Source organism: Xyrauchen texanus, chromosome 2 (assembly GCF_025860055.1).
Source record: "Xyrauchen texanus isolate HMW12.3.18 chromosome 2, RBS_HiC_50CHRs, whole genome shotgun sequence".
In the NCBI taxonomy this organism is placed as follows: domain Eukaryota; kingdom Metazoa; phylum Chordata; class Actinopteri; order Cypriniformes; family Catostomidae; genus Xyrauchen; species Xyrauchen texanus.
The window spans coordinates 3,758,113-3,781,595 of NC_068277.1; the positions used below are offsets into that span (position 1 = coordinate 3,758,113).

General features: G+C 39.3%; 1 protein-coding gene across 1 annotated transcript; it reads left to right on the top strand.

Moving 5' to 3' along the window:
- Window positions 1-9,485: 9,485 nt before the first annotated feature.
- Window positions 9,486-20,764, top strand: LOC127619302 (uncharacterized). Its single transcript, XM_052092170.1, has 10 exons — window positions 9,486-9,489; window positions 9,542-9,592; window positions 11,167-11,205; window positions 12,547-12,805; window positions 13,850-13,992; window positions 14,264-14,543; window positions 15,752-15,897; window positions 16,928-17,007; window positions 19,518-19,611; window positions 20,740-20,764. Exons 1-10 carry the CDS (start codon window positions 9,486-9,488, stop codon window positions 20,751-20,753), a joined length of 1,110 nt encoding a protein of 369 aa, XP_051948130.1. The 3' UTR covers window positions 20,754-20,764.
- Window positions 20,765-23,483: the final 2,719 nt, after the last annotated feature.

The following is a 23,483-nucleotide window of genomic DNA, read 5'->3' on the forward strand; positions in this document are numbered from 1 at the left end:
GGAACATATGTAAAGCAATGTCAGGAAACATGCTTGAGTTTGCGTACATACAACGTAATTTAATGTTGGTTTGTTTTTAAATTAGAAGGCACCTGAAACTAACTGTACCCAGAAAAATGCCATACTCTGATGTTTATTTAACTTATGGTTTAATATGGTCCAAATATTTTTATTTTGATGAGGATGTATGAAATAAATAATCCCTTGGATTTAATAAATACTATATGAGTACAGTTTGCAGTAGAGTGATTAATAAAACAACTTGTTTATACTGATGATCTGTAATAATTCTACAGAAAAATGTCTATATTACCATAGTAACCTCCATTCCCTGATGGAGGGAACAAGATGTTGTGTCGAAGAAGCGACACTAGAGGTCTCTCTTGAGAGCCTTGCACATCTCTGAACTTGAGAAAAGGCCAATGAGAAATTGGCAGACAGAATTTGCATGTCCCCGGACATACGGGTATAAAGGGAGGGAAATATGCATCTGTCCATTCAGGTTTTTGCCCTGAGGAGCCGAGAATGAGTTTCAGCCATAACAGTGGCTCGGTTCAGCATTGTGGCTGGGAGGACACAATGTCTCGTTCCCTCCATCAGGGAACAGAGGTTACAATAGTAACACAGACGTTCCCCATATATCGCTCACTTCAACGTTATGTCGAAGAAGTGACACTAGGGGTCCATATTTAATCACGGCATGGGCTGAACCATGTATGTGCGCTGCTGACGCAGGTGCGGGCAGGCAGTTGCGTGCCAAAGCAACAGACTGCGTCAGACTGCACGTACCCTTCCCCAACGCCCCATAAAATCATCATAAACCTTTTATGTTCCTGGAACCCCGAAGGGGGAAATAAGGTGACGTGCCAAGCTTGGGAGCCAACCACGTCTTTTCTCTCTCTAAGTTTCTCGCATCAAAGCCGCTGGGGCCATCTTAACGCTATCACGCGCATCGGTGAAGGCGTTCTTTTCCAACTCCTATTCTTTCAAGAGGAAAAGACCCTGCGGAGACCACCACCTGCCCAGGCTGGGGGGAGGTAAAGAGTGGCAGAATACATCACATGGGTTTTCATGCCACATGTGGTAATGGCGCGGTAGTAGACCCTACCTGCTGCGAGGGAGGATTTGCTACAACACAGCGACGGACTGCCCAAGGGAGACAAGCTAAGGTGCCTGAGCACCTGGTCCCTGTGGGCGCATAGTAACTCTCAAGAGTGGGCAAGGATGAGCCAGTCGTCGACGTAGTTGAGTATACGTATGAGTATACATGTAGTATATAGGTAGTATGAGTATAGGCTGCCTCAGCGACATTCGTGAAGATGCGAGGAGACAGGGACCTTGTACTGATATGCCTGGCACGAACCGTAGGAAGGGTCGGTGTCGAGGCAAGATAGAGATGTGGAAGTATGCGCATCAGGTCTACTGCTGCGAACCAATCTACATGCTGAACGCAAGTTAGAATGTGTCTTTGCGTGAGCATTTTGAACGGGAGTTTGTGCAGGCCCCGGCTGAAAACTCATAAGCCGCCTTTCTTGGGTATGATGAAGTAAGGGCTGTAGAAACCCTTCTTCATCTTGGCTTGAGGGACAGGCTCTATCACGTCTTTGAGTAGAAGGGTCGCGATCTCCGCACGCAGGGTGTTGGCGTCTTCGCCGTGCACCGAGGTAAAGCGGACGCTGCCGAAAGGGGGCTGGGGCCTGGCGAATTGAATTGCATACCCGAGTCGGATGGTCCTGGCCAACCAGCATGACTGGTTGGGAAGTGATTGGCACGCGTCCAAGCTCTGTGCGAGAGGCACTAAGGGGACAATAGTTTTCGACGTACCTTGCGAAGCTTCGCAGCGGGGTGGAGCAGGAAGTATGGCGTCGGCAGGCAGAACCGCGTCCCAAGGCTCTGGTGCTGAGAAAAGACTTGAAGCACTTACCTTGCTCCGCACACCCAGCAGGGGGTGGGTTAGTGACTGAGGAGGCATTCCTCTGGACTCGTCAGAAGCGGCCGGCCAGGGGGCAGAAATTGTGGGTCCGGAGGCGGGGGGTCCGCATCCAGAGTGCCGGGACTGTTGAGGTGTTACACCGGGTTGCCATGAGAACGGCATTTGCAGACCAGATGACCCAGAGAAAGAGGAAATTGCTCTTTTATTGAGAATGTGGGTACCCCAGCCCGAAGGGGGTGCGGCAAAGAAAACAACCTAAACTGAAGATTCTCCTCTCTGCCCTCCACCGGGGGACGAAGTGGTCTGCTTACCTGGGTCTCGTTCTCTGGGTTGTCTTGGGAGCCTTCCGTGTTCTCGAGTTCGTTTGGGAGATGGGGGCCGTGCACTTCCTGTGGGGCGCTCGATGCTGGGGCTGAGAGCTGGGCCCAGGTTGGGGCGGAGCTGCACATTTACTGGAAGCTGCAGGAGGATGGCCTTGGTGAGCAGACCGAGCACGGCCAGTGCTGGTGGCACGGCGTGGCATAGTGTGAGAAATGGCCTCCGTCTGTTTCTTCACCGCTGAGAACTGCTGGGTGAAGTCCTCCACGGTTTCGCCAAAGAGACTGAACTGGGAGACAGGGGCGTTGAGGAGGCGTGCCTTGTCTAAGTCCCATATCTCGACCAGGTTCAGCCAAAGGTGTCGTTCCTGGACCATGAGGGTGGCCATCGCCTGCCCAAGTGTCGGCAAAGTGACCTTCGTGGCCCTGAGGGCGAGGTCGGTCGCTGAGCGCAGTTCCTGCAACATGTCGGGGTCAGGACTACCCAAGTGCATACCTTTGAGTGCCTTGGACTGGTGAACTTGCAGGAGGGCCATGGCATGCAGGGTGGAGGTGGCCTGTCCAGCGGCACTGTAGGCTTTGAAGGTCAGTGATGACGTCATCCTACAGGTCTTGGAGGGGAGCACCAGGCGATCCCGCCAGGTGCCGGCATTCTCGCCGGAACACCCTCCGGTGCACGGTTCGTGGGGATCTACCCAGCAAAAACGGGCCTGCTGTCATCCCCAAATCGCCTCCATCACCAGCCGGGTCGTCCTCAATCCCGTGGGAAGAAGGAGCAACGTGGGGGGCAGCTGGAGTGGCGTTCCTCTTCAGGAAGGAACGCCAAGACCGCAACGTTGCCATGGTAAGGTTCTCACGGCGAGAACACAAACCATCCACAAATGCTGCCTCAGTGGGATCGCTGCCCAGTTGCCTAGTTGAGTGAGGCAGCGTCTGTGACTGTCAGGAGCATAGAGAACTCGACCACATCCAGGTACTACACAGGGGCGGAAGGGCATCTTTATAAAGACGCATCCTGAAAAGGACGTTCAACGCCGCTGTGTATTGCATTTTTAGAGAATTAAACACTTTTAGTGAAAATATTCTCTTTTAACAGCACTGTCGAAGTGCCCAGGGGCAAAGCTGCACTGTTGTGCAGAGAAGGAGAAAGCTGCTGTAGCGCAGTAGATCCAACAGCATACGCTCTTGTAGAGATGAGTGAAACATTTGGTGAATACAGCTCGCTGGTCACACAACTGCATGGCTCCGAAGGAAAAATCTGAATGGAGAGATTCATATGATTCCCTTCATACCCGTATGTCCAGGGTCGGGACATGCAAATTCTGTCTGCCAATTTCTCATTGCCCTTTTCTCAAGTTCAGAGATGTGCAAGGCTCTCAAGAGAGACCCCTAGTGTCGCTTCTTCGACACAACCTCGAAGTGAGTGACAGACAGGGAACTGAAATATTGTAAGTATAAGAGCAAAGCTTTATAATCCAGCATCAATTTAAACCTGTTATTTTAAACTTGGGTGGAGCATAAGATTATGACAGATAGTTGAATGGTTTTAAAGTCATGCAACAATTAGGTTCTAGGTTCTAATCGCAGGGTTGGTGGTTCGAATCCTGGCACACATGACTCCACATGCCGAAGTGTCCTTGGGCAAGACACTGAACCCCAAGTTGCTCCCAATGGCAGGCAAGCTTACATACCTTACATAGCAGCTCTGCGGCCATTGGTGTATGAATGTATGGGTGAATGAGACGCAGTATAAAGTGCTTTGACTACCATTAAGGCTTAAAAAGGTGCTATATAAGTGCAGACCATTTACCATTTGTTAAGAGTTAGTAATGCAATGATTCAGGCAAAAGTATAGAAGACTTGTCTGTAAAAATAAAAATTATGTACTGATTTTACCTGCGTCAAGTGTTTGTCCTGGGTTTGAGGAGAAAAAGTTGTGTTATGGTCTAGAGATGAGTAGATGTTTGTAGAAGCACTTGCTTCATGTTTACCGGGGCTGTGCGGCGAGGCGAGCTCGAAAGCCAGGCAAGACATGTTTTCGGAATGATTATGAATGAGTTTGATGCAATGTGTGATCTGACTCTTGCGAAGCTGAATTAGGCTCATCTCTGATCGGATAGAGGCTGTGTAAAGCTGTTGTAATCATGCCCTAAAAGAGCTGCACGGCAATGAGGCTGACAGGAATTACCTGTGTGGGAGAACCAGACTGAAATGCTGGGAAGCGTTGGAATGATGTGTTTTAATAAAGCTGTAATAGAGTTCAAATGGAATGAAGCCAGAGCAGTGCCCGTTCGCGGAGGCAGCTCACACGATGGACAGCTCCGGGTGGGAAGTTTAGTTAAGAGAACATATGAACAGGTATAGGGAGCTGTTTCACATGTATACAGCACTGAAGCAGCCAGTTGCGGAAGCAGCTTCACATAATGTTCTGCGTCAGTGTATAAAGATTAGGAGGAAAGACAGTAGCCCTTAGGTGGTAGCAGTTGTGCTGTAAAACAAATGAGCTGCTGCAGCAGCTTCTGTTGAAAAACACGATGATTTAGATAGAAAAGCTGTTCTGATTGCTTTGTAGCGAAGTTGCATCTGATGATCTGAGTCACTTGCACGAGTCTGTTCCTGGACAATGGGTGGGGCCAAATCCTCCTCATCACAATATGGGAACATTTAAATATAGTCATTTTAATTTGACTGAGAATACAGATTATGTTTTAAAAAAAGCGATGCAGAGACTGCAACTTATTAGGAGGTTAAACCACTTTGGTTTACAAGAATCTCATGGAAACCTGAGCATAAAAAACAGAGCAAAGATTTAACAAAGAAGTTGTTAAAGTATTAAGTAAATTTGTATGTAATACACAGATGGAACTATTGTTCTTATTAATATTCTTTGCAGCAATTTCCTTGCATGTGAGGCCATTTTGATGCAAATCGATGATGGCTGCACATCTTTCTTTAGAGGTAACCATTGCTAACAATAACACAATGATTGGAAGCACTTCTTCCCTCCTTTTATAACAATCAGTCTGCTCTTATAATGCAATCAGAATGATAGAGTGAATTCACCTGACTAGTACTCGTTTACACTTTCCCAGGTGCTGCTATATGATTAGTGAAATTATGTTAGCTGGTAATTTTGTGCCAGAGCCAAAAAAACAGTACAATTTGGGTTTTTGTGATAAAGTTACTTTTTGTGGCCAATGAAGCAATTTTTTGGCAATTATTTAAAATGCATCCGATTACTCTGTACAATAATCTAGAAACAATGTGAATCAGCACCACAACAACTGAAGCAAAATGTGTGTCACTGCTAATACTTTTGACCACAGCTGTTTAAACAGCCAATGAAAAACAAAAAGCTTTGGTGATTATAGAGGATTTTCCCATCCTCTATAAAGTAACATTCAGTTATTACATTCAGGCATTTTAGGCAACAGCAGGCTATCAAGAATGTGTATCAGACGTCAGACTATTGAATGCAGTCAGACTATTAAATGCGTAACTGTATATGTGTGTAGATACAGAAGATATTATAATAAAAATATTCAGATTATTAAAATGCATTACTTTCCTGTAGCAGAAGAGTTAATCGTTGATAAAACAATACAAAAAAGCAGCTTTAGATTACAATGCATTGTTTACTACCATATTATTGATCATAAACCAATCATTTGCATACAGTTCACAGCAATCCATTTCACAAGTCAATTTGTCAGTCAGTTGGAGATTTATTATGGCTTGTTTAAGAGGCCGTCAATTTACACCTACGTCAGACATGCTTGTGTAGCGTCTCGGGTGCATACATATATATTAGTGCTGTCGAAGTTAACGTGTTATTAATGTGTTAATGCATAATTGGTTTAACCCCACACATTTTTTAATGCCGTAATTCATGAGAAGTGAGTCAATTAGTGCAAACACTGCTAATGTCACATGCATTGCCGTCAGGAAAACAGATGATGGGAGACATTATGCTGAGACCAGCACCAAGCATTTTATCAATGTAGCATAGCAGTAGAACATGCCCGCAAAGCACAGATAGAGTTCTGTGGAGCGGAGGGGGGCGGGGCCGGGTCGGAATATCGTGCACCCAGTCCCCAATCGGCCTGATGAGTCGTGCGAGGGATAAAGGCGGCCGATGACGATGGTTCGAGAGAGAGAGAATTACGGGAATGTCCGTCATTTGTGTGTTTATGTTTTTGTGCTTTTGGTTTAAGTTTGCATTAAATTATTATTTATATTGACAAGCCGGTTCTCGCCTCCTCCTTGCCCATCCTTAACAGTGTTACATTGGTGCCGAAGCCCGGGAAGGAGGAGGGATGCCCGTCGCAGAGTCCTCGACACTGCCGTCCACCCTGGGGATCGCCGCTACCATCTGCCGGGTGACAGAGTAGCCCGACCGCCCGGATGCGGTGAACGGCCGCCATCCGCGGGGCGAGTGGGGACTGGATTCCCCGAGTGGAGTGCCCTGCCGTCCCCCAGAAACACGGAGGGGTCGAGTGAAGACCACCGTCCACGAGGGGAGGAGGGAAGTAACTCCCCGATCGCCTGGAGCGGTAGGGCCGCTGCCAGGGGGGGAGGAATGTCCCCAGGTGCCGCCAGAAAAGCGGAGGGGTGTTCTGTCTGCTGGGGGTCAGAGATTTGACTCCGATTCGCCCGGAGAGGAGTGGCTGTCGTCCGCCAGAGAGTGTGGAGGAGTGTTCGAGGACCACGCGACGGTACATCAGAGAACCGGTGAGTGAGCTTTTTCTCTCTCTCCTCTCTCTCTCTCCCTTTCGCACCATGTTGGCCTTTTCCCTCGCCTATTTTGTTTTTGTTGTTGTTGTTTTTTCCCCTCCTGTCTCCTCCCAGGTTGAGGAAGGCGGGGATGACCACACGGGACGCAAGATACACCCCGCCCCAGGGATAGGGGGGGATGTACGTCATGCCGGTGGCACCCCGGCCTGAGATAACGCCGGGAGGAGTGTGGAGCGCAGCCCTAATATATAATATATATATATATATATATATATATATATATATAATCAATATATATATATATATATAATCAAATTGCCACAACATTAATACCACTGGTAACGCTTTGGTAATTTAATAATAACAGTATAATAATCATTAATTAATAGTTACTTCCGCATAAATTAATGATGACTTAAGCAAAGGACAAATTAGGAACTAATGCAGGGCTAACATTGGTTTGGCTCATTTCTTGAAACAGAAATTACATTCTCAAAACAACATGGACAAACCTCCAAACCACTTGGCAATTGTTCACAACAGAATTTAATTTCTCATTAATTTCATCAAATTGCAAATGTCTAAGTACATGTCTCAATGTCTCAGTACATCTTTGCAAATGATTAAGTACAGGTAGCCTACATTTAGCACAATTTCCAAGTGAATAGATCTTGTTGATCTAAACTGATTGTTGATTCTCAGTCTAATGGTTGTTCGCTCCAAAACGTGTCAGTGTCATTTCATTGTATAAGTCATCACATGCACAATAGTCTGTTCAATTGTCAAAATTAGTCAAGAACATAATACCATGAATACCATATATGAATCCCTTGGAACATTTGATAAATGTATTACAGCAATTGACAGTCAGGTGAAACTAGAACTTGACTAACGAAGGAGGAGTTTCACACATCTCAGATGACCAATTAAACAGTATGTTTAGTTACCTGACAGAATGCTGCCAAACATGTAGCCTATGTAAAGAGCTTGACCATGCAGAACCAGTACAATTTCTGAACATGGAGGCACCTGGCCAAGTAAATGAACAAGGGCAACTGCCTGCTCGAGGAAGAGGAAGAAGAAGAGGAGGAGGAGGATTAAGGGTGTTCCTTGGCAGTATGAGTGCAATGTGTGATGTCAAACCTGGGAGGCTACTCTTACCCTAAAATCCTATTTCTTTTTTACAGTTTTATATACAATTGTATTCTGAAAACAGAAAACAGTACAGTAACCATTGTCAATGAAGGACTGGGCTAAGACTGAAAGGTGGACATGAGGGATATTTCAATGGTCCTCTGCCATAGTGACAAAACATCTAAACATTTTGACTTGCAGTGCTTACACAATCCCAAAGGGATGAAGCAAATATCAGATTTTTTATCAGATTACAATCCGCATCCATATATACAGTGTATATATATATATATATATATATATATATATATATATATATATATATATATATATATATATATATATATATATATATATATATAAATAGGTCATTGTATATAGGTCACATTTTGCTTTACAAATGAGTGCCTTTTGCATGCTTGTCCGTGTTTGTTTTATTTACAGGTTACATTCAGAGGGATTCAGAAATTGTTCTGTAAAAACGAATTGTTGAGCAAAGAAAAAAATCATCCTTCACCATCTGAAAAATGTAAAAGTTTGAAGTTTAACTAACAGGGCTCTCAATGGTTGACAGCACACCATTGCCTCAAGAACCAGATGAAAGTGATATTTTGCATATTTAAAGCAAACTGACTATTTGCTCCTCTATTTGTTGTCTGTTGTAGGTAGACTACCTTACGGCAAGCTGCAGCTTTCATTTATAGATGTTGCTAGGTGGGTAATGCTAGTGTTTTGACTCTTTGCCTGTGGCACTTGTGAGCAGGTGACCCTAGGTCAAATCTGGCTTGTAAAACATTTTCTGATCCCACACATCGATGCCTGTCTTGTCTCCACTCTCTCATCATTTGTTTTACAGATGATGTGTGCTTAGATATTTTGTCATCTTTTTAATCCATTATGTGCCCAAATGTGTCTTTTTGCATATGCTATACATATACATACTATTTTATTATAGAACATGTCACTAAACTAAACGCAAATACATCTGCCAAATCTATTTGATTATGAATAAATAACTTTTGAAGGATGGATGGTTTATAATCAATGTAGTGAAATATTGAATCACATACATTTACACACCAATGACCAATCAGTTCAGTGAGAATATAAGAGGGGTGGGGCAAGGCAATGGAAAAAGGAAAAATAGAGACGGGTTGGGCATTTAGAAGAGAGATGACTTAAATCGAAAAAAAATAAAATCTCAACATCATCCCTAACTTTTCAAAACATCTATAGAGAGACATACATCACGGTAGGTTGCGTCTTTGTATACCAACAATTAACCTCTATTACATGCTTATAGTAACAACATATGTTATGGGCCATGAAGTTTGATTAGTAATAATTAGTATTATTACTTATTAGTAATGGGTAAGTAATAATTTTCTATTTTATATTAAGTGATCTCCATACCTGGTTGTAGTCCCGCTTAAAAGTGAAATGTGGATGCGTGGTTTCCTGTTTCTTTTTTTTGGTGAGTATAGATCAGATCTCTCTTTTAGTCAGTCTCCTGTAATACCAGAAGATACTTATAGAATGGCTGTTCCAACTCTAAATTCTCATTGTATGAGCCACTGGATACAGATACAAACTTTTGACCAGATATTCTATATTAATGTTTGCTGTTTATTGTCAACCGTAACCTGCAGAGAGTTACTTGGTGGAATAATGTTGTTGTTTTTTTCTTTCCGAAAATTGTAAGTAATGAATTTAAATGTAACTGGACAATTTGTCAGAGTAGCATTCAATCAGTTTATAGTCTACCTTCATTAAATTTTACCTCTCCACAATTTACAGTATGTGCTTATTTTCATGGATGGTTTCCTTTTCACTTTAACAAATAGGTTTTAAGCAAATTATTTCTTTGCATGACATTTGCCATGTTTTTCCATTTCCGTTGCACTGACATTGCATTATCTTGTCCTAAGTTCCACCCAGGCAAACCCATGTTTTTGCTCCAGGACCTGATTTCTCTCTGCATGTTGAATCATCATGTCAGCTTTAACATAATGGGCAGATTGATTCTTAAGTATTGATACTGATGTTGGGGTGGAGTTGTTCAAATCATCTAAGTGTAATGTTACTAAAATTATCGTAACTAAATTTGCCTGTTTGTTACATGTTTCATTTTCACTGTAAAAAAATTGTTCAGTCAACTTAGTTGCACTCAGTAATTAAAAAAAAAAAAAGATTAACTCCAAAATATATGATTTGTAATTTTGAAACAAATGTATAAAATTATGACCAATCACATGAGATGTAATCCAGTCATATCAGTAACCTTATAAAAGCTGTTTTATTCTACAAGGAGAGGGTCCACACATGGGGGCGGCCATGTTAGAATCACATGACCAACTGATTATTACTACCTTAATCTCAGTAACCATCCTGTTATTGGACACTTTCACTAATGGATTAAATTAATCATAGCTGACTATGTAATATGAATGTATACAATGGTATATTTAACTAAAAACAATTGTGTTTAAATTATGCTGCATCCATGCTGCTAGGTGTCAGTGTAACAAATATAATATATATATATAAATTCCATACAGTTTTATTGAGACAACTAAACAATGAATTGACACAACTGTGTATTCTTTGTAATCTGGATTTAACAGGTTTTGTTCAAATAACTTTAATATTATGACACAATGGCTACCCTGGATGTATTGTTGCACCTAAGTTTTATGTTTTAATAAAAAAACGTAATGAACACCAGCAAATGAAGACTGCCCTGATAACAATGACAAGTGTTTATTTTAAGCATTTTCCTCCTCATAGAAATGCATCATAAGACAAACAAGGTCAATGCAGCTTATTGTACCATAATAAATTGGAACACAGATGTTTTCTCAAACCTTAGTGGTCATAAACATGTTCAACGGGTGAAATTATGACCCCGTACTCAAAACGTGAAGCACAGATTTATGTGTCATAAAATGCTAATGTTCTTTCTATTCTGTCTTATCATTTAGCTTTCAAATCCACTAGATAAAAATTGAATTTGCAGAAATATAACCATTTGCTATCTTTTTGCAACAGGCTTTATTTCCATTTATGCAGATGCAATTTACTTGCAAGGTAACAGTTTCTTTATTATTTCATACATTTCCATACACTTTAATACTTTAACACCAATAGGTATTCAGAGCATGTCATGATTTGAAACTGATTCACAGATTGAAAGAGAACTTAAGCAGAATCTCAGTATCTACATATATAGTAAAATGTTGCATATTTGTGATTCAATATTATTCGATCTGTTTATTCAGCCCTATTTAGTAAAAAATTAATATTTAATTATTAATTAATATTTCTTGCTAAGGCACGATCATTACTACCATTGGTCATAATTGCGTTTTTTCAAAACCTATTACACTGATGAGCCAAAACATTATGACCACCTGCCTAATATGCAGTTGGTCCTCCGTATGCCGCCAAAACAGCACCAACCCGCCGAGGTATGGACTCTACAAAATCCCTGAAAGTGTGCTGTGGTATCTGGCACCAAGACATTAGCAGCAGATCCTTCAAATAATGTAAGTTGCGAGGTATGAGCCACCGTGGATCGGACTTGTTGGTCCAGCACAATCCACAGATCAATCGGTTTGAGATCTGGATAATTTGGACACCAGGATAACACCTTGAACTCTTCATCATGTTCCTCAAATCATTCTCAAACAATGTGTGCAGTGTGGCAGGGCGCATTATCCTGCTGAAAGAGGCCACTGCCATCAGGGAATACCATTGCCATGAAGGGGTGTACCTGGTCTGCAACGATGTTTAGGTAGGTGGCACGTGTCAAATTGATGAATGTCTGGACCCAGAGTTTCCCAGCAGAACATTTCCCAGAGCATCACACTCCCTCCACCGGCTTGTCATCTTCCCACAGTGCATCACTTTCCCAGCTAAATTGCAGACACGTATATGGCCGTCCATGTGATGTAAAAGAAAATGGGACCTCCTGAGCATATTCCCTGTGGGCTGACACACTTTGGGGCTGATCAAGGGCAGACTAGCCATCGGGAGAACCGAGCGGGCCGGCGGGTCTGCCGCGAAACATGCCGAATGGGCCGCGATAAGCAAAAATGAGCCGGCGTGTTATGCAGAAAAGTACAGCACTCAACAAATTTTGAAACATTATTGTTGCATAATTAATTTTGTTTCACAAAACAGTAGTTTGCAACTATTACAAGTTTATGGCAGTAAATAGTATACAGTATACATACTGTATATTCAGTAAGTAGTAAGCTACGTTTCCAATTCGAATATATACATTATTTTTGCATTTCTGTTTAGTGGCACTAGTGGTGCAAAAATATGCACACTTCACCTTTAAAGGATTTCCATTCAATGTGAATTATAAAGTTGAATATAATTGTCTAAAATCTAACTAATTAATTTTGCTTAAACCCCTTCTAGATAATATTGCAATCAAAGGAACACCTGTACAGTCATCCACATATTTTAACCAGGCTGATAGCGCAATTGATGGTTTTAGCACAACATGCACCCATACCAATACAGAGTCAAACCCATGGTGGAGGCTTGATCTGTTAAATGTATCCAGCATTAGCCGAGTGGTCATCACTAACAGAGTGGACTGCTGCCCAGTACGAATCAATGGAGCAGAGATTCGTATCGGAAACTCCCTGGACAACAACGGCAATAACAATTCCAGGTGAACTTCTTGAAGGCTGATTTAATCAGTTTCAGTTGAGTCAAGAAACAAACAAAACAAAATCTAAAAAGGCACTTATTTTCTTGCATGTAAAATGAAAATAATAAAAAAAAAGGATTAAAAAGCAAATTTCATAATATTGCATGCATTATTTTCTACCTATATTAGTGTATCTTCCAGTCTGCGCTTTTATATGATGAAATGCAAAACGCTCATATTGAACGTCACATGCACAGCCCAATTAAACTAAGCCCAGTTAATTTAGTGTGTGATTTCTATGCCACAATAATGCCACCAAACGGAAGCATTATTTTGCTGTTTTTGGCTGGTCAGGATGCTCAAACAAACTGCACTGTTTTATCCCAAAACAAAGACACACTGTTTACAGTTTTCAAGCAGGTTAACCTCTGAATATCTTAAGTTTATGTTTAGGGTTTAGATTAGGGTTAGGAAAAGGTTTGGGGTAGGTTTAGTGGTGATGTTAACAGAGTTACATTATAAAAACAAAGTTGCATTTTGATTTTGGATGCTTTAATGTGTTCTTCTGATACAAATTAAGACATTTATTTTGATGTGCATTTCTGTTAGGGGTGTGCATCAATGCCATTATCTGTATCTGTTCATATGACAAAATAATCTGTATCTGTCTCTGTATTCGGATAGAACCGGGTGTGGGTGGGGCTTAACTTGTTTGTAAGATCACAACACATTACACAGAAACACAGTGGCCATTATATGTCTGTAATTTAAAAACCAAATGAATGCAAGCTATTGCTAAATATTCTGACCATACCCATGAGTAGACCAGTTTACAGGGGTGGAACAGTGCTGACACAATTTTTTAGTGAATTTTCCTAAAAAAAAAAAAAAAGAGAGAAAGAAAGAAAAAGTTTTATATGTTGTATGTACAGAATGTACAGAATTACTTGAAGCCAAACAATGCTGGAATTTGTCCATATTCATGGAGGTCCTGAAGTCACTGATTCTTGTAATACTAACTCAAATATACTAGGTAAATATGTCACTTAATCTCTCTCTGTCTAGATGTGCGGTAATATCCATGGCGGAAGCTGGTGAGGTCGCCACTTACATGTGTGCTGGAGGGGTAATGGAGGGCCGTTATGTGAATATCGTTCTTCCTGGAAAATTGACGAATCTTACTCTCTGTGAAGTGAAAGTCTATGCAGGTATTTCCTGACAGTTAATGTTTAACATATAATACCAGTCAATAATTTGTACACAACTAGTACTGATTTAATTTTTGGGGTATTTTCCACATTTTACAATAATATGTCAACAAAACTATGAAAAAACACAAAGTATTTTTATATTATATTATAAAATTTAAAACTTTGTTAAAACTTTCATTGTCTGAAAGTAAGAAAGCATTAAGATAATCTAACTACAGTACACACTAACATGCTGATCAAGTTTTTCTACTGCTTAATCAATTTCTAGATAATGTGGCATTACATGGAAATGCTGTTCAGTCATCCTTGTTTAGATACTGGTTTCCTCGACGTGCTATTGATAAAATCAAATTAAGCCAAGGTGAAGCATCATCTTGTAGCTGTACACAGTTTGAGCAAAATCCATGGTGGAGGTTGGACCTTTTGGATAATTACTACGTTAGCAAAGTGGTCATCACTAACAGAGCAGACTGCTGTCCTGAACGAATCAATGGAGCGGAGATTCGCATCGGGAACTCCCTGCAGAACAACGGCAACAACAATCCCAGGTTATAAAGTTATTAATGAATTAATGAAAAGTTCCTGATGGAGATAATCTGTTTTTTCTGATGCTTGTATACAGATAGCTCAATGGTGCCATTGGTTGTGGAAGTATTACTCTCTTTCATTTTCTACATAGGGATAAAAAAAAGAAGAGTTTTATGCTTTGAACCAAACCAACAATCTCCCAGATGAATCACAAAATTATACATTTAGATTTGAAGCAAAAACTTGGACTTACAGTACATTATTTTATGAGAATATGAACTACTCACCCCATAAAGCACTGTGCATGATGTAATTGATAAAAAAAATGAAGGTACGATATGAAACTATTTCCTGTAGTCATTGATTGCAAGTATACAAACAATATATTTCAAATTATGATATACAGAATTGGCTACTGTATGTAAATATACAAGTAGGGTTAAAGGATTAGTTCACCCAAAAATAAAAATTCTCTCATGATTGACTCACCTTTAATATTTATATAGTATAATATTAATACAATTATATATATATATATATATATATATATATATATATATATATATATATATATAAAAAAAAAACATTTTTAAAATGGGTATAAAAATAAGAAGGCATTTTTGGTTTTCGACCATGTGCATCCTGAATTTTGGGTTTTGGCCCAGAATTTTCATTTCGGCGCATCGCTACTAAATACTGTATACATTGCATGGACAAAAAGAGCTAAAATGTGCTTATAAAAATGTTCATTTCGGTTCTTCTGAAGAAGGAAGACATGCACATCTGGGATGGCTTAAAGGTGAGTAAATCATAAGGGAAGTTTATTTTTTGGGTGAACTCATTATTTAAGGGAGACAGCTGTATTAGACATTTTTAATAGGAGTGGGGGTTCGCAGAGATTTATTTATATTTCCATTGGATGGATTTTGCTTCAGAATTGTGGGTAGTGTAGTTTTTTACCAGAAACTGTAGTTTTAAAACGTACACTTGTGGCCTTTACAGAAGCATATAGTATTTTTTAAACACCTTAGGGCTTATGAATGGTCTATCTTTAAAGATTTATAATTTTTTGTTAAAAATGTATGTATATGAATGGGATTTTTACTTCCAGAACTGTTTTCAGAAACACATTTTGTTTAAGAAGCCATAGTTAAGCTTTCTATTTATTTATATATATATATATATATAAAGACTAGGCATGATTTTCCCATACTCTCTGTCTCTCTAGATGTGCTGTAATTGATAGTATTCCAGCAGGCGCATCCTACAACTTCTCCTGTGGTGGAATGTTGGGACGTTATGTGAATGTGGTTATTCCTGGAGATGAGAAGATTCTCACTCTGTGTGAGGTGGAAGTTTATGTAATTTTGCCAGGTAATACAATATTATATGACAATTTAAGACTCCCTGAAAGGGAGAGGGCATATAAAAGGGCTCTTCTTTTAATTATATATATATACAAAAAATTAGTACAGTCAATCGATTAACATTTTTAATCGAATTAATTACATGATGTGCTGTTTAATTTATTAAATTAATCGCAATTAATTGCATACATAAATATCTGCTGAGAAAGCCCCCCCAATAACAATATGTCAATATATAATGATGAAATAATTATATTTAAATAATAACAAAATGTATATTACTAAAAAAATATTCTGATAATTAAAATGCATTACATTATTGTGGCAGAGGAGTTAATCATTGATAAGACAATACAAAAGTGTCTTTAGAATCCAAAATATTGTTTATTTCCATATTGTTGAACATAAGCCAATCATTGCCCTACAGTTCACAGCAATCCTATTTGCAATTTAATGTGTCTATCAGTCTGAGATTTACTATAAGGGCCTGTCTAAGGACACATCAATGTACACCTGCATCAGAGACGGATGCTTTTGGAGCGTCTCACTTTGGTTGCATCTCATCATAAACATACCATTTTTAGGTTGCTGTGTCAAGTTAAACATAGTATAATACTTAGAAGAACATGTCTTAAGATCTCTAATTTCAGATTTCTGTTCAATCAAGCTGAGTTTGAGCGCAATAACGTGTCCTCGTGTAATGGTGTCTACTGAAGTGTTGGTTTGTTTTCTGTATCAGCTGCACATTGCCTATAAAGCTGAAGTTTCGCTTACTGCCCCCTGGAGAAAACAGGTGGTACTTCAAGCTAGAATAGAAACTCCAGTTTGATATCACAATATTTTTTGATATCACAGTATTTTGGTTCAACTTAATCTGCCACTGAAGTTACATATATGAATAACATGAACAAACATGTTGAGAAAATGTTGCTTTTTCATAAACATTAAAGATTGTGTGTGTGTGTGTGTGTGTGTGTGTGTGTGTGTGTGTGTGTATACGTGTGTTCACTTTCTTGTGTTGATTTGTTGATTTTCAGAAGAAAAAATATTTGTGAGGATGAAACTTCAATCCAGTGTTGATTTAGCAGGTCCAGTGAACAACAAACTTCTGTATCAGGTATGAGAGAGACAAAAATAAACAACTAACATGATGCTGTAGCCCAGGCTGTAAACTTTGGATTATTGCTCAGTTTCACTGTGATCGTTCTAGACCCTTCATGAACTTGCCAATTCTGTTAAATCTAAAAGGCAAAACCTAAGCATGTAAGCATACCTTATATGCACATGTAACGCTCTGTAGGCTACGGGACTCGATCTGGCGTAGGAGGCGGGTGCACTAACAAGGAGGCTAGAGGCTACAGACTCTAGCGTCAGTCGCTAGTGCACCTCTTGAGGTCCACTACATTTTTTTTTTTAAATCCAAAATTTTTTTATATAAAATGTGTTCATTTTATACATTTAAAGGCAATGAGAATAACTAAATATCAATGCTATCACATTAATTTAATGCAGTTGGCACATGTACCTAATTTGACATTATAATGCTTTAATTCTGTGCTCTGTTATTTCTGGTGCCTTCTCAAACTTGTTTCAAAAGGTTATATTACTTTAACCAAGACAAAACTTTGAATTATTGAATAAATACAAATTAAGTAATCATGTACAATTACTTTAATCATTTCATTACAATTGTGTTTGCCATGGGACACAAAAAGGTGTTTTCAGAATATGCTACAGCTCTCCAAAACAAAATAGAAAATACACCACTAAAACACCATGTGTCTTTTACCCAATCACATTATGCCATAATCCATATTTATGTGTTCCCTATCTGTCACTCACTGGACGTTGTGCCGATGAGACACTAGGGGTCACTCCTGCAGAGCCCAGACATCTCTGATCTTGAGAAAAGGCCAATGGAAATTGGCATGTGGAATTTGCATGCCACTCCCCCGAACATAAGGGTATAAATTTGCAAAGATTTCAAACAAACTTTTTTCACATTGTCATTATGGGGTATTGTTTGTAGAATTTTGAGGAAAATAATGAATTTAATCCATTTTGGAATAAGGCTGTAACAACAAAATGTATAAAAAGTGAAGCGCTGTAAATACTTTCCAAATGCACTGTATATTTATATGTACCTGTCTATATATATATATATATATATAGGCAAACCAATGTGATGTATATTCCGCAAAATGGTTTCCCTGCCGGTAAACCGCGTCTTCCTTGGGCAGAGGGACCTCTGTCCTTGGTCGCCGAGTTTGTAGTAACTTCTCCCCCCTTGTGTCGTATTCCTCCTAAAATCCCCCCTCTCGGGGCCTGGTGTGGTCTCCGTGGTGTCCTCCTCTTTGGAGGGACACTCCCCCAACTTGGACCATATATTTGGCCCCCAGCCGAACGATTTTCTTCCATTTTTGAGGAGAACAATAGAGAGAAGGCCACGGCTGGGCCAGCCAGTCCTTCTGAGCAGTTAGCCGTTCCCCTAGGTGCAGTGGACCGCTTCATACCTGCCAGTGTGTTGGGGGTAGTTATGCGACGGCTTGCTGCGCTGGCTACGAGGCACACAGAGGTCTGCCCGTCTCGCACCACCAGTCTGCGTAACTCGGTTCAGCTCTTGTGGTGTTTTCCATTGGGACCCCTAGTGTCAACTCATCGACACAACGTCGAGTGAGTGACAGATAGGGAACGTCTCGGTTACTTATTTAACCTCCGTTCCCTGATGGAGGGAACAAGATGTTTTGTCCCTCCTGCCACAACACGGAACCAACTGCTGAAATGGCCGGGTCTTTGGCTCGGATCCTCAGTGCGATACCTGATATGTGTTTGCAGCGTCACTCCTTTTATACCCGTATGTCCGGGGGAGTGGCATGCAAATTCCACACGCCAATTTCCAGCAATTTTCTGCAGGTTGCTGGTTTTGTCCAGTTTACTTTTTAACTGCCCGTAATTCAATAACACCCTATTTGCAAAGCCGGCACCACCTCGCAACAGATTAAATAAATCAGAGCTGAAATGTGCCTCTTGAACTGTTAAAATAACACTAAAATGATCAGGGAACTTGTTAACAATAAACTTCAGCTGCTTGTTTTTTTTTTTTTTATTATTATTATTGTTCAATGGTTTCTTCAAACGGATATGCAGAGCTGCAGCTTCACACAGCCGGGAAAATCAAGTTTTAATGAACTAATTTTGCTCTTATATCATTAGCTCTACTGGTGTTTATGAATAATAGTATCTGTCATATTTCCTTCTTATTACCTCAATGTTTCTGAACACTGAATATGCCTACTTTTGACTGGTGAACGTTGATGCATTAATTTTTCTGATGTCAGAAACTGAAGAGCCAAGAACAAGTCAAGGCAGCTTAGTTTTAATAAATAATAAATGCTTTTTATAGACCAGTGAGTACGTTTTGTTGCACATTTTATTTCTCGTGATTGACACCTTTAAGATCAGATTCCAAAATAAGCTTACCCTAAAGAATCATTTGTCCCATATTTATTTATTTTTTTCACAAAATGGATAGGTTAGGTGCAATTATTTATGTATGTATGTATGCACTTATTTGTTTATTTATTTTACTATATATTTTTTTGAAATAAAGATTTTTTTTTTTTTTAGGTGCAGTCTGCTCTGGCATCAAAAGGGATTGGCAATGCCAAACTGTCCTGGTCACAACTTCCTCAGAAAGAGGTGAAACATGATCCAGAGAAAGGTAAATGCATTTGCACAATAAACAACGTTCAGCCATAAGGCCTCATGTATAAAATATTGCTTAATTTATTGTGAATAATTATTAAAAACAGAACATACCACCATAATAAATTAATGCAATTATTCATGACCTCGGAGTCTCTGGCCGTATTTTGCATAATGAGTAATTTTCCATCTGTGCAATTTAAGCAGAAAGTATCATCTTGATGTTTTTGTGAGTCTGCAGTCAGTGCAAACACTGCTGCAGGCAATGCACCTTTTTTTTAAATATGTTTGTTAAACGTTTCCCCTGCCATACGTAAAGTCGCATTTTCTGACTTTGGGGCTCTTCTCTGCAATAAATAAATAATACAAAAAAATTTATAAATATGACATTTACGATTAATTCAATTAATTAATGGTTGTCAAAAAGAGTGTACGCCATGTACCCACACACAAAACCTCTTGATTACTGTTGTAACCTCTATCCCCTGATGGAGGGAACGAGACGTTGTGTCAATCTACTAACACTAGGGGTCGCTCTTGAGAGCCCGAACACCTCAATTCTTTTGAGAAAAGGCCAGTGAGAATTGGCGAGTTGAATTTGCATGTCACTCCCCAAGACATAGGGGTATAAAGGGAGAAGGAATGCCTAATCTCATTCAGGTTTTGTGCTGAGGAGCCGAGACAAGGTCCGGCCATTTCAGCAGCAAGTACAGTGTTGCGGCAAGAGGGACACAACATCTCATTCCCTCCATCAGGGAATGGGGGTTACAACAGTAACCAAGACGTTCCCCTTCTGTCATTCACTTGACATTGTGTCGATGTAGTAAACTAGGGGTCCCTATAGAAAAACGGCACTACTGCTGAACTGTGTTATGTGAACTGCTGATGCAGGTGTAAGCAAGCTGCTGCGTGCATAATAACAGATGCATCAGTCTGCACGTAACCTCCCCCAAACTTTTGTGCGTATAGAAAAATCTGTCATTTGTGTGCACGCATATCCTATATTTAGGATGAAATTTTAAATGTTTTCTGCATGAGGCCTCATATAATTTCTTTCCTTTTTTTCTTTTACAGACACTATGTGAAAATAAACAGGAATATATTTAATGAATTGTATGTCATTTTTAAATATGTCTGCTTATAGGTTCATGTGATTGAATATAACCTGGATGCACAAACTGTCTTTTGATGATGAGTGCTGCTGCTTGGAAAGCATAAAAAAAGCATTTTAAACTTTAATTCACTTTCATTTCTTCTTTTTCTGAACTGCTAGACAAGTACTCTTGCACTTTAATAAACGATCACACTGAAGCACTAAATGCATACAGATACACGAATACCTCTCTGTACAGTATATCACTGTTTATTAAAAGTTATGCAATTTCTGAACTACTATCATTTTGTTTATGGATAGTTTTTAAATGGCTGCATACTATTTCAGCCTAACTATTCAAAGAGATCAACATAACATTATCAGCTTCAGTACATCTGCATATTTATGGTGAAAGTAGCCTATGGCTTAATTAAAGATTAATTAGAGGGTAAGTGGTATTTCAAAGCACAACGTGTGTTAATAAAGTATAAAAATCAGTTTGTTGAGTGTTTCAGGTTTGTGTCTTCATTAGATTTTTTTTTCCCTGTCTATTACAATTCATTTTTTTCTCACTTTCTCCTACATACATTAGCGCTGCCTTGAAGGTGGATTTTTTAAATTTCAGGAAGCACTTGTCACAAGCATTTGTCATTAAATGTTGTATCATTAGCGTATTTTAATGATATTAATGTATGTTAATTGGGTATAGTGTATGTTTCATATTAATTTAATATACGTTTAAGTTGTATTGTGCTTTTGAGAGCAGCTTAAATTTACCTGGATAGTATTATTTATTTATTTGGATGAAAAAATGCAATTAATCATAAAGGAAGGGTGCAGTTTAACAAAGGTGTTTATATGAATGTTTCTAGAAAATTCTAGAAAGTTTAGAATATGAGAGAGAAGAAATAAACAATATATTATGTATAAAAAAAAAAAAAAAAAAATATATATATATATATATATAGAGAGAGAGAGAGAGAGAGAGAGAGAGAGAGAGAGAGAGAGATAGATCAGAGGTACAGTGCATATAAAAGATAAAGTATTCATCTTCCTAAGAAGTTTTCATGTCTTACAGTGTCAAAGAATCACTTTAGAACTTACACAGAATCAAAGTAGATTAAATGTGGTTTTTATGACAATAATTAACAGAAAAATCCCTTAATATCAAAGTTAAAAGATGTCCACCAACTGAATGTTATATGTTTAATAGCCGAATTCCCCCAATATGTGTAGATAGGAGATACTAACTGGCTCTACCTTTGGAGAAAGCGTAACGTGTGTCATGTAAACCAATCATATAATGGCACCGACATCAGTGAATTGATTTTTTTATTTTCTTTACACAATATATGCTACACATTTGTTCATATAGGCTGGTGGTAATCTCAAAAATGAGTCCCTGTTGCAACAATCTCTACACCACATTGTATCATTAAACAGCATTTTTGTCAAAGCAAACTTAGCCTACAGGCTATCGATTCATTAAGTTATAAGCTTTTAAATTGGCTACATAATTCTCAAGAGTATATCTAGCGGTATATCAGCCAACCCACGATTTTAGTTTCCTTATCAATAAACATTATGTCGATATAATATGTGTAGAACAGTTTATTAAAATTATGTAATATTTTAGATTATCAAAGATATACTCAGCGCGGTAGCAAGTTAGAAGTTATTTTGCTGTTCTGGCCGTTAATCTATAGCAGCTCCAAAAGCCCACCGACTGTCGTCACTAGATGTCGCTGCTAGGGCGCATGTCTTGAAAATCACAGCAGATATGGTGTTTTTTTTTTCTACAAAACCACAGTTCATAAACCACTTTGCACTTGTTTGATTATATGAATTAAATCATGAATTACCAAATGTAGTTAAATGTAATGGATTAATTAAAGAAACAAACAACCTACATGATAAAATCACCAAAGTTAAGAAGAAAAAAGAGAATGTGGGGAAAAAAGCTAAAAAGAAATACATGAATAATAGGAATTAAAATAATAATGATATACAATAAATAACTACATGCTACATCATTTTATGACAAAGTCAGACATTGTTGCAACATTGTTAAAAGGTGACCTTTCTTGAAGGGGCATCTCTACACATCCCTGTGCCCCAGTCCCTGATCTGTTCACCCCCATCACTCAACCTAAACTGGTCCTGGTCTGTATGACCATATCTCAGCCAAAAGGAGGCCAGCACTTATGGTCCATAGTTGGGCTGAATGTGGCTCTGCCCAAAACAGGCAAAATCCACACATCCAAATCCTAGCCCAATCTGGCAACCTTTACTGGGCCAGAGCTGGCTCGCTTTTGGTGAGCTATTGCCAGATAACAACTGAGTGAGCCAACACTCAACTGCAATTGGCCCGATTGCGCTGGCAATCTGGGTTATATTACTTGTCATGCTTGCATGAATCGAACATTACTCATATGTTAACCAATCTACGTTGTCCGGTGAAGTTACTGTGACATGTTTAATATGGATGATTTCTGAAATTGACTTCTTGTAATTGCTTTATTGCATATTTAAGCATATTATGTTTGCTTAAATCTGATGCATTTGAGAGAAATAAACTGCAAGCTTTAGGCTTGTTTGAGATGCCAAACACCTCGCCTTAAAAGTAGACAAGAGTAGGCTATTGCAGTCAGGGGAGGAGTGAAATAAAAGCTGTCAAGTCGGACAGTTCTTACTTCTCGTAGAGGATCATCTGCTACGAGATAACAGGAAGATGTGGCAAAATTCAAGTTCATGTGCTTTGTTATTAATAAAGTGGATACAATTAAAATTATGTT